The following is a 12,116-nucleotide window of genomic DNA, read 5'->3' as shown; positions in this document are numbered from 1 at the left end:
AGCTACTTCAAATCATATTCCAAAGTCTCTGGTTTGCCCTGTCTGCTCTTTCGTAGGACTGGTATGCTTTCAGAAAAGCACACGCCTAACGCTCTGATACCACTGTCACAAGATGGGCACCACGTGCCAATAGAAAAGAACAGACTGAACAGACTTTTAGCACTTCAATAACAATTGAACACTGAGAGAGAGACGACATGCGACATGGAGTGGCGGAATTCCACCCTAGAGAGTATTTTCCCCAAACCGTGGCGCCCCTTTCGGTATTTCTTTATATTGCATTAACACAGTACAATCCAGTACTCCAGACTCTGCACCTTCTCCAGGAAGCATGCCGAGAATGAGCCCATGGCCTCCTATTTAAAGGCCCTAGGCCCCAAAAGCAGTTTACAGTGAAAAGCCTCAAACTCAAAAGCTTTTGGTCCAAAAGCAATGCTAAAAAGTTGCCAACGTAAATTACGGAGTTCCGTACAACTGCAAGCGCAAAATGCAAAAATCCGTACAGTTTGCCACGTTGTCATGTCAACGCAATTTGCGGATTTTTGGTACAACTGCCACGTCATCAGCTGCGCAAGTCTTTGTGTGGGTCCTGCTTTGTTTTAATGTTTTTTACGTCACTGGGGCCCCATCGGACGGGGTCCCTATAAGTTGGTAGGACTTCTTCTTCTGTTACTTGTTCTTCTTAGGGTTTAGGTCCCTCAGCGAGGATCTCCAAGTTGGCTCCATTCTTCAAGGCTTTGACACGTCAGCAGTTACAGAGCCACAATTATAAGTGCCATATCCTGGAATGAAATGCTTTTGCCTGCTTAAAGGATCCCTTTTTGAAAATTTTCACAATTATTTGATTGATTTTTTAGTGAAGGAGATTTAGCAACTTGATGGTTCCACATTTCTACCTCTAGTGAGAACCTCTTCATGTGGACATTCAAGCCAATTGTAGCTAAATTTCATGTGCTATTCTCATATGCTTTATGTTGGCAATCACATGAAGTGTACAATGAGCAATACGGCCAAGCACAACCACAAAACAGCCCTCACTCCCTAATCTGCTCTTGGGAGATAATGGAGCCACCACCGCACAAGAATGTGAACTCTTAACACCCTCTCTCAGCTCTTGGACGGGAAACAAGTCTAAGGGAGCTGGCATGAGAGGATAATGTTTCCTGTGGAAGAGGTTTGGTGAAGATATCAATAGGGTTATCCCAAGTTGGGATGTACTCTAGTCGGATAGAGCCATCCTTGATCTTCTCACGAACAAAATGGTACTGTATCTCTATATGCTTGGTCCGGGCATGGAACACCGGGGTTCCTTGCAATGGCTATACAACTCTGATTGTCAGAGTACATGATGGTCATTTGTTGGGGAAATCCCATCTCCAAAAGTAGCCTCCGAATCCACATTGACTCATATGTAGGACTGCAAACAACTCGGTACCTTGTACCTCCAGTCGCATATAGTGAATGCCTAATGACTTGGTCTCCTTTAAATACCACATCGTCCGTAGAGCCTGCTCGAAATGTGACTAGGTGGGTTTTTGCATCCGGGGGTTGAGAACTCAAATAAGAGAACCGACAAGTTTTCGATACTTTGTAGCATCTGCTACATCTAGGGAATCATACTGTGACAACTTCTGATTGGGACCCATAGGGGTTGAGATAGGTTTGCACTCGGTCATTCCAAATGCTTCCGATAATTCTTGGATATAGCGCTCGTGAAAGAGAAAGATGCCTCCCTCTGTCTGCCATATCTCCAATCCAAAAAAGTACTTAAGCAAGCCAAGGTTTGTCATCTCAAACTCCTTAATCAAGGTCTCCATAATACGTGGATATGCTCAACATGGCTACGTGTAATCACAAGATCGTCCACATAGAGGATAACAAGTGTCACCAATCTTCCCTCACGGTAAATGTATAAATCTAGGTCTGCAAAAGATCGTCGAAAGGAGTGTCTTAGAAAGAAAGAGTCCATCTTCTGGTACCACGCTCGAGGGAAGGGGTTTGCATAGGTCCACAAAGGTCGGTGTGAACCAACTCTAACACGGCAATGGCTCGTCGTGTAGCAAGCCTTTGAATAGATTCTTGATGTTGCTTCCCACGAATGCAAGTAATGCATTTCCCATGCTTACTCCCAACATCTGGTAAGCCTATAAGCTTCTGCTCATGAAAAGCAAGCCGAAGAGCATCATTGTTCAAATGACCAAATCTGTAATGCCAAACATCACTTGCAGGTATGCGTGTCACTGAAGAAAGAGCATGGAACTTGTAGAGTCCGTTCTCCATTGAGCCCCCTTTGACCTTCTTGCCGGTTTGCCGATCTCGAATAGATACTACATCCTCTATAAAAATCACCTCCATGCTAAGCTTGCACACCTCGTGCAAAACTTATTGGAGATATGCATACCCCTTTTGCCGTCGAGAATCAACTCCATAGATCCCTCGTTGTGAATAGAAATTTCAGATTTGTTGCCAATAAAGATAGTACCACAGTGTCGTCGTGTCACAAACTGCTGACGTGTCAAGCCACTGAAGAACGGAGCCAACGTGCAGATTCCGGCCGAGAGGCCTAAACCCTAAGAAGAAGCAGCACAAGAAGTTTTACCTTGCCGAGTGGCCTATTTTTAAAGAGGAGTTCCCACCAACTTATGGGACCTTGTCCGATGGGGCCCAAGTGACCTAAAGACATCAAAACAAAGTTGGACCCACTGTCTCTCTCTCACACACACACACACACAAGAATTGCGTAATGATGTGGCAGCTGTACAGATGACCAACAAATTACGCTAGATTGTTGACGTGGCAACGTGTACGGAATTTTCGAATTTTGCGTTGACAAGATGATGTGGTAGCTGTACGGATTTTCGCAGTACGCGCTGGCATGTTTTGAGTGCTAGTGGTTTTGGGACCAAATGCTTTTGAGTTTGAAGATTTTCATGTAACTGCTTTTCATGGCCAAGGGTAGTCTTTGGCATGCTTCTGCGTGAAGGTGCAGAGGATGGAATACGAGCAATGTACTGAGTTCAAGCAATATAAAGAAATACCGGAAGGGGCGCCAAGGTTTGGGGCGAGTGCTCTCTCGAGGTGGAACTCCACCACTCCTCGTCTTGTGTGTCGTGCACTCTCTGTCTCTCTCAATTCAGTTGTTATTTGAAGTACTTAAAGTTGTTCAGTTTGCTCTTTTCCGTTGGCAGGCCCTGTGACAGTGGTATCAGAGCTTTAGGCATGTGCCTTTCTGAAAGCATACCGGTCCTACCAAAGGGCAGACGGCGTGTGCTTTTTTGAAAGCATACCGGTCCTACCAAAGAGCAGACGGAGCAAGATGGTGCTTCCAAGTTTTCCAAGTTTTACAGAAGTATCTTCGTGTCCGATCCCGGACTTATTAGCCACTCCCACCCTTCATCGCGTATCAGGCACGCTCCCGTCTTCATCGCCCTGACTTATAGGGCATAAGCCATAAAGATGACTTGCAAGAGAAGGATTAAAGGTTTTTTTATTAAAGATTTTTCGAGCCACTGTTTTTCTTAGAGGTAGTGTCATGCAAAAGTCTATAGCTACCAAGCCGGACACTCCAAGGACTTGGCAAGCTTTCAAGAAAATTTTTACTCGAAGTTATATGCCTTCTGACATCTTCCTTCGAAGTGCAGTTTCCAGCAGAGTCGGGTATCCTGAAATGCTTGCCATGGAAACCCTAGTAGATTACAACTTGAAATTTTTGGACATCTTGCAATAGATGTCTCTTCTCGAGCTGATAACCTTGGAGGTCCAGTGTGATTGCTATGTCTTGGGACTACCATCACCGCTACAAGAACAAAGTTTGTTGAGGCTTGTTTCGACTATTCAAGCATTTATGGCCATGCTGCGATTGGCTACAACCTTAACCCTAATTTTGGTGCAGGCTTCAGGACGGAAGCCTTGTCGACTTTCGAGCTTGACTCATGTCGAGAATGCTTTTTCACTTTGAATTAGCAGTTTTTTTAATTTTGTTTGAGAATTTGTCTCGGTGCCTATTGACTTTGGTTTTAATATTGGTTTCAATGCTTGGTGATTTACTCTTGGGTGGAGTAGTGAGAAATGTTGTTTTGGTAGTGTTTGAATCTCGGAACGACGCAGATGGGATGTTTGGGGAGCGTTTTGTTGTATGCTTGAAAACCTCAGAACGACGCAGACGGGATCTCTGGGGAGCGTTTCGTTGTATGCCGAAAAACCTCCGAATGACGCAGATGGGATGTCTAGGGAGCGTTTGGTTGTATGCTTGAACCTCCAAGCGACGCAGGCTGTGGTCTGGGGAGCGTTTGGTTGTACAAGTCCTCTGAGGTCATGGCCCAGACCTTTTTAGGTTATTTGCAGGGGGAGTGACGAGGTAGCTGTTGGAGTAGCGTCATACCGTAGACCGTCTGTCTCGGGGGAGTGCTTAGCGGCGCTGTTTGTTGTGTATTGTAACATGTATATGTGAGCATTTGTGTTGCATTGTGATGTGCCAACCACTGAATACTCCTTATTGGATGAGATTTTTTTGGGAAACCGACGACCCAGGATATCAAGAGCTGGAACGAGACTCCTTATTGGATGAGATTTTTCTTGGAAGCCAATGACCTAGGATATCAAGAGCTCCAATCTGGAATGAGAAAACTGATTGTCCCTCCGAATGTCCCTCGGAAATTTTTGAGCTAACTTGAGTTGTTTTGCAGATATGCTGTAATCGTGGATTTGATGTGATCCCGCATGGAAGAGTTCTTCGCATCCAAGGTCCTTAATTACACGTGGAGGGCTATCCGCGTCATTGGAGAAACTCGATCATAAAGTGAAGAAGGACCCACCACGTCATCTCTCTCTCTCTCTCTCTCTCTCTCTCTCTCTCTCTCTCTCTCTCTCTCTCTCTCTCTCTCTCTCCCCTTCTCCTTTTCCAGTCGGTTAGGGCATGCCACTGACGGTTTCTTTGATTTTGATGTCTTATTTCACACTATGAAACCCCTAGTTACTCATTCGGGCTGTCTAGTTAATGTGACCTTTTGAGCGAAAGGGAGTAGTCATTTGGCCATTTTGGTTAATTTGACCACCATTCTAAGGTGAGCCACCTTAGGCGTCTTGTCTATGATGATCCAATCATTAAAATAAGGCATTCTAGCCTTTGGCCACCTTGAATGGAAAACGAGCAGTAAGTTGCGCAAAAGAGAACGGAATTCATAGATTAAGCTCTATACCGTCAACTATTTGGAATCCTAGAGTTAATATGACTACAAAATGATTGATGCAAGAACGCCTAATTACATTTTGGCCCACCTCAAAATTCAAATACACATGAACGTTGTAGTGAAAAGCAACCCGATGACAGCCCTCACTTACCCCTTTAGCCAGCTGGTATTTTTTTATTTATTGAATCATAAAGTTTCTTATCTTTTTGAAGTGGTTAAGCAGGAATTGTAGGAGCAGTTCCCCAAAAAAAAGGCGGTGTTCTAAAAGTTAGCTAGTGAGCTCTAAAGTCAAAGTAAATAACATTGTCTCATCTATTTCACAGGTTGACTTCTGCTATGTCAATTCCAAGAGCAACAGAAAGAAGCTTGTCAGAGCGTTGTTTGGTGTGCCACGAACTTCCCTAGAATTGCTACCATACTATTCAAGAATGGTGGCTACGCTGGCTACTTGCATGAAAGATGTGGCTCCAGCACTTTTGCAACTTCTGGAGGAGGAATTCAATATGTTAATTAACAAAAAGGTACAGAGTCTCGCAAGTACTCTTTGGGTTTTTCTTGCTAAGCCCTTGTTACCTGGCTTTTTTTTTTTTGTAGAGAAAGACGAGCAGTATTTTTGCAAATTCTCATTGAACCTATGCTTTTTACCAGGACCAAATGAACATTGAGACAAAGATAAAAAATATACGCTTTATTGGGGAGCTGGCAAAGTTTAAAGTGGCACTGCCAGGACTTCTTTTCAGCTGCCTTAAGGTTCAAATATTTCTTATCAGTGCTACTTAAATTAAGGAAAGAGATCTTGGTTTGTTTGATAAGGAACGCCATGAATGCAGCTACTCTTGGCATTGTTTGTCTGTCAGCTTCATGGGTACAAACCATAGGCTTAGTGATAACACAATTGCATGTTTAGGAATGAAGCCCATGGAAGTGTGAAGCAAAAGACCATGGCGCATAAAATAGGTTTGTAACCTTTTGTAATGCATTAAACTCCTGGTGCAGTGCTGCCTTGATGATTTCAGCCATCACAATATTGATGTGGCCTGCAACCTGTTGGAGACATGCGGCCGGTTTCTGTTCCGCTCTCCAGACACAAGTATGAGGATGGGAAACATGTTAGAGATAATTATGCGGCTCAAGAATGTAAAGAATTTGGATGTGCGGCATAGCACCATGGTAGAGAATGCATACTACCAATGCAAACCTCCAGAGAGGTCAGCGAGAGTATCCAAAGTTCGCCCACCTTTGCATCAGGTATGAGAAACGTTTTGGACAAATATTCTTTACTCCTGCTATGCATCATTGATGGTTCTAACACATGCAGTACATTCGGAAATTGCTGTTCTTGGATCTGGCCGAGCCGTCATTTGACTATGTATTGCGACAACTTCGGAAGCTTCCATGGAGTGAATGTGAACATTACCTTTTGAAATGTTTTTTGAAAGTTCACAAAGGAAAGTACAGCCAAGTGCACTTGATTGCGTCGTTGACAGCGTGCTTGTGCCGTTACCATGAAGCATTTTCTGTTGGGGTGGTTGATGAGGTAACAGCTGTGTCTTTTGGAAGTTAAGTAATAGAATGTCAGCTATTTTGATATATATAAATAAATAAATATATATATCAAAAAAGATAGATAGATAAGATAGATATATATTAACGTCTTCAAAAGGCCAAAATGACCTATGAGACCAAACCGATACAAACTGGTGAATCTGATACCATGACTGGGTACAAAAAAAAAGTGATGCTAAAAATGAAACTAGGAGTGCTACTAGCTCGTACTGTGTGGGATATGTGTAATCACGGATACAATGGGTGCCTAGTACAAGAGGGTGATATAATGGATCTTGAGTCTATCCTCATCTGTACTCTGGATGTCGAGATAGTGTGGCTCGAATCCTCAGCTGCAGTCTCTGTCGATGCTGTGAAGCTCCTTTCCTTAGTCGCGGGCGTCGCGATCTCCCTAGCTCCAAAGCTCAGTCAATGAGAGTACCGCGAGTGTGAGTAAGAGCTGAGCTTTGCAGCTGTGGCTGCTCCTCTGTCAGTCCAATGTCTGGTGTGAAGAAATCAGTAATTTGTTTGTGGGATTGTCTCTCTTCAGATCTCCTTGGTAAGCTGTCTGTGTAACTCAAGTAGATACAATCCAAGGCATCTTTGGTCCTGACAGCTCATGACTCTAGAGAGGGGTCCGAAGCCGTCTCTGAATAGACAGTGGAAGCAACCCCGTATCTTGTAGTGCTTTTGTGCACTGACATTTATAATGCATCCCCGTCTCTGGCTTTGTATGGCATAGTCGGCATATCCTGCTGGATGCTGGTATCCCTCTGAATCTACCAGTCTCAATCTCGAGCTGGTGGGAAGATGTCCGTATTTGACCGATAACACACCGTAACCCATGGGAAAGATGTGTATCCATATAGCTGGGTCGAATCACAAACCCATCCCCTGTGAGTTGGAGAAAATGCTCTTTATAGAAAGCCATCTTCGTACCCAACTTCTGTGTCGGTTCTATCCATGTCCTCCTGGTGTCCAATTGGTCAAGTCCTAGCGAATGAGTCTAGTAATCTCCATCCGTTTAAGAGACAGCGATGTTGCATCCAAGGAGTACTGGAAGGGGGTTAAGTTGTCCATGCTGAAGCCATGTGATGTGTCCCCTTGTAGAGATAATTGTCTGGAGGACTCAAGGGCCAATCAGGCATATCCATCTCCGGTAGTATCCCATAAGCTTTGCATAAAGGAGACTGATTTGGTAAGCTCCTCTATCTTCATCGGGGAGGCTGCTTACTCCGCTCTAATGATCTCATGTGTCACGGAGGCCTTGCCTCTAATCAACCGAGAGATCATAGATATCAGGGGCCTCTCCATACCTCTCCACCCATCTTGACCTATGGAGGGTCCCCAAACTTGAACTCCATAGAGCATAGTTGAAGCTACTAAGGTATCAAAGAGCCAAAGTTTTGTTCGGGGTTACTGGAGTTGAACCTGTGAACACATCCTCTCCAATCCTCCCAAGGCCGTATAAGCTCGGGTCAGTCTAGTCTCTGTTGCTCTCTTCAAAGAAAACCTTGGCCCAGTGAAGACTACCCCAAGGTAAGAGTGTGTATCTGTGTACTCCACATTCTCTTGACCATAGGTGAATGTAGGTGTTGATCTCCTGATCCACTGTGGTGTGGTGTTAAACACCATAACCTTGGTTTTACCAAGGTTTACAGACAATCCACTACCATCTGCAAAGCTATGTAATGCATCCAAATGTCGTTGCATACCCTCTGGTGAGTCTGCGAACAACACAATACCATCAGCATAAAGCAACAATGGAATCCATGTCCTTGCCAGATGGGCACCTCTGTCACCCTCCCTATCCACATAATCAGAAACCTCATCTACTTACATACCAAATAGAGTAGGGGACAATGGACAGCCTTGTTTCACTCCAATGGTGGAGTGCACTAAATTAGATATCCCCTCTGGAGTGCGTACATGTCTCACCACTAATTTGTATAGAGCCATGATCCCCCACTCCCATCTCTTGTAGTCTGGGCATCAATCTTGCTCTGGGCACCATGTCAAATGTTTTTCGAAAATCCACAAAGCTACAGTAAATCAGTCTCCCATGTGCCCTCCCGTCCTTGATGATGGATCCGAGTGTCAGAATGTAGTCAAGAGTGGAGAAGCCTATCCTGAAACCGGTTTGTCCCTTTGCCTGTACACCCTCACTCTCTGCCTATCTGTTCAACTGCTACTCAAGGATAGATGCATACAACCATGCCAATGTGTGTCCAATCATAATAGTACAGTAGTTTCTACTATCTAGGCTCTGTAGGATCACTTGCCTTGAAGATAGGCACAATAGTAGACAATCTCCAAGTCTCAGATAGACCCTCACACATGACACGATTGAACAAGACTACAAGAACCTCTGCCAAAATATCCTTGGCATGTATAAAGTGCTCTGCTACCGGGCCATCATGATCATATGACCACCTCTTGGTCTTCATCCTGTCAATGGCCATCTTTACCATCTCAGTGGTAAAGAAGGTACTTGTAGATGGGCATGGCTCGGGAGGATCTGGAAAGGGTGTCTATCCAGGGACGGTATATAAGGATGTTGCATACCGGCCCCATACATCAGGGGACGTGATCATTGGGGGAGGGGAGTGCTCTCGTAAGAGACGCCATGCCTTTCCTGAGTCTCTGCTCAAGAACAACTGGTATAAGTCCGGCTCCAATTGAGCTAGGAACGTTTGCTTCTTCCATCGCACAAGACGCGGAAGGCTATCCGAGACTGTCTATGATCGATGACCCCTAGGAGGAGATCTCTCTGAAGGTGGGTTCTCATCTCTCTACATTCGTCGTCATACGTTGCTGTCTCTGATCAGGCTCAGTATTTGGGTATGCCTCTGCTGCTGCGTCATGGAATGTCTCAGTCAGTAAAGTGGTGAGCTTCTCCACTGAAAGTCCTTGCCTGGCTGCTGTACATAGACGACCGTAGATCTCCTCTGCATAGACAGGGTCAGTCTTTCGTGTAAATATATGGCGGGTATGTGTCCTCTTGACACCTGGGTTGTATTGTATTGAAAGGAGACTGAAAATGTCAAAAGAGCACGATCCATTGCTACACCCACTGGTCTGGATCCTACTGTGAAATCCTGAATGCAGGGGATGAAGCTCGGCTGTACCATGACATAGTCCAGTGTGCTGGCCCCATATTTATGTGGGGAGCAAGTAAAACTAGCTGTTGCGGGAAATTGTTGTTGGCCATTAAGTATGGCCAATCCATGTGAGGCCCCCATTTCCATCAAATGTCTCCCGTACTCAGTGTACTCATCATCCTATGAATGTCTGTCCAGCCCCATGTCACTGGTATCTAGCTCTCAGTATCTCGTTTGAAATATCATAGAAAATTGTCTGAGCTGCTCAATCTAGCGAATCTCCGGTCCAGGCTGATGGACGGGTTTGCCTTTCATTCTGGCTACTTTGCTTTGTTTGTTTTTGGTTCTTGCAGCTCGCATTCTCTAGCTCGCGCGCATGCGTGTGTGGAGTTTGGCTTTTGCAAGCTTTGTTTTTCAAGTATTTTGAAAACTGTCTTTTGTGCGTGCGTACATGCACGAGTGTGTATATGGGTGGGTGTGTGAATCCTTTTTTTAGAGCATGGTTTGGTTCTGTTTGATTTCATTGGTTTTATTTCCGTTTTCTTCACTATGTTTCATGTCTTTCTTGTTTTTTGCTTTGCACGTTGGGTTGTCTTTTCTCACCTTTGTCATTGAGCGTTCTTCCCTTCTGTTTATCCATTACCTTCCGCTGTCAAATTTGACCAATTGGGGACATTCGAACTGTTGCAAGTGTTCCTTGTCCTTTTCACCGCTAGCGACTTTTGGTGGTTCAGGGTTTTGATGTGCAGTTGCAGAGCTAGGGAGGTTCTTGCCTCATCTTCGGCTTTGCGGCATTATAGACTTCTTGATTGCTCCAAGAGATGGCTTCAGACTCTCTCTCCCGTTTTGAAGCAGATTGGATGTGCGGGGTGATGCCTCTTCTGCTAGAGTGGCCTTTTGGCCTTGGAGACCCGAAGTGTGATATTAGAGACTCTGGTGGAGTTTTCAGCTTCCTCATCATAATCCAAGGTGGCATGTTTGTGCTTCAGCTCTCTGCTATAGTCATCCTTGACTCCTTTGTTGTTAGCCTTTGATGTCTCACCCATCTTTCGTAACACTATATCACTGGCAATTGTTCCCCTTACGTTTGTAGTGTCAAGTATGTATCCTAGAGGGATGTGAGACCATTGACCCTAAATGGGCAGTCCTAGCATTGAAATCCCCTAGAATGATGACGTCACCATCTCTAGAGAACTCCCATATGTCATCATCCAAAATAGAGAAGGGGGACTGTCCTCTGGGTGGTGCATAAACTGACATACTCGGGGGAAAGTAGCAAATAGCAATGTAAAGATATCTGCCTGTCTCTGCTCTCAATCTCACCCACATGTACCTAGCTTGCTCATCCCTGCGGGCTATATGCATCAATGGCTGCAACTCCTCCCTGAATAACACTGCCACTCCTCCTGAGCCCCGCCCTTTGTGCTCTGATCATGTATCCTGTCTATAGGCTGTCTCCCATCTATATCCACTAATGTGAGGCATAGATTGCCCCGGGGCCTGATGTGTCTTAGAGTAGAAGACGATGTCTCTTCCCATAAAACTATCCTCAAAAGCACCCACATCAAGGCGCATAGATCCATTACAATTCCAAATGGCAACTTTGAGTGTGGTCCCATGGGTCTTGCACCGTCATGTGGAGCGCCGCTTTACAATCACCACCCGGCCATCTCTGTAGAGCGCCGTCTTTCCCTTCTCCCTTGCCGCTTGAATCTCTGGCATTACCTCTCTCATACGCGCAAGCTGTGTGAGAGTGAGGTCATCTCCAAGGAATAAACCCGTTTTCTTTAGTGTAGGGCGCTTCTTCAAGAAGTCCTTTGCCTCCACGGATGGGAAACGGATGATTAAAGCTCTCCCTTTTGAAGTCTCCCTATTGCCTTGTGTCTTCTTCCCTTGAGAGAGAGAGAGAGAGAGAGAGAGAGAGAGAGAGAGTTTGTCTTCTTTTTTGGGTAGGTTTTGGAGGAGATAAGAGTGGGTCTTGAGCAGAATGAATATGGAATGCAGCAAAAGCGCATTGCCCACATGCGGTTTCTGGGGGAGCTTTACAATTTTCGCTTGATTGATTCAAGTGCTATATTTGATACCCTGTATCTCATTATCTATTTTGGTTATGGAACACCAGAGGTAAGAGATTGGCTGGTGACTGGTAAATTCCTGTTTTTCAGTTCATGGTTCGTAGTGCTTGTACTAAAATATTAGCTACTTGTAGTAACTTAAACTTGGGGTTGCTTTTGTTTGTATTTGTGTGTGGAGGGGTTCATTCATGAACAGGGGTAAGTGC

At 44.9% G+C, this 12,116-nt stretch overlaps 1 protein-coding gene across 2 annotated transcripts in view; it reads left to right on the top strand.

The window, feature by feature from the left end:
• The window catches only part of LOC147461258 (regulator of nonsense transcripts UPF2), a 51,678-nt gene that overhangs the window by 37,413 nt on the left and 2,149 nt on the right, over positions 1 to 12,116 (top strand). For both annotated transcript variants that reach the window (XR_015187577.1, XM_086508847.1), the window contains exons 10-14: positions 5,513 to 5,710; positions 5,838 to 5,939; positions 6,186 to 6,437; positions 6,508 to 6,726; positions 11,789 to 11,959. Coding sequence is in view for 1 of the 2 variants with exons in the window: in XM_086508847.1 (XP_086364973.1) it covers positions 5,513 to 5,710; positions 5,838 to 5,939; positions 6,186 to 6,437; positions 6,508 to 6,726; positions 11,789 to 11,959 (942 nt within the window). In the remaining variant the exon portion in view is untranslated. The remainder of the gene's footprint in view (positions 1 to 5,512; positions 5,711 to 5,837; positions 5,940 to 6,185; positions 6,438 to 6,507; positions 6,727 to 11,788; positions 11,960 to 12,116) is intronic.

The sequence above is a fragment of the Adiantum capillus-veneris genome, chromosome 3 (assembly GCF_014529385.1).
Source record: "Adiantum capillus-veneris isolate H3 chromosome 3, ASM1452938v2, whole genome shotgun sequence".
Classification (NCBI taxonomy): Eukaryota; Viridiplantae; Streptophyta; class Polypodiopsida; order Polypodiales; family Pteridaceae; genus Adiantum; species Adiantum capillus-veneris.
The sequence above is the reverse complement of the archived record's forward strand: the minus strand, read 5'-3'. Positions and strand labels throughout refer to the sequence as shown.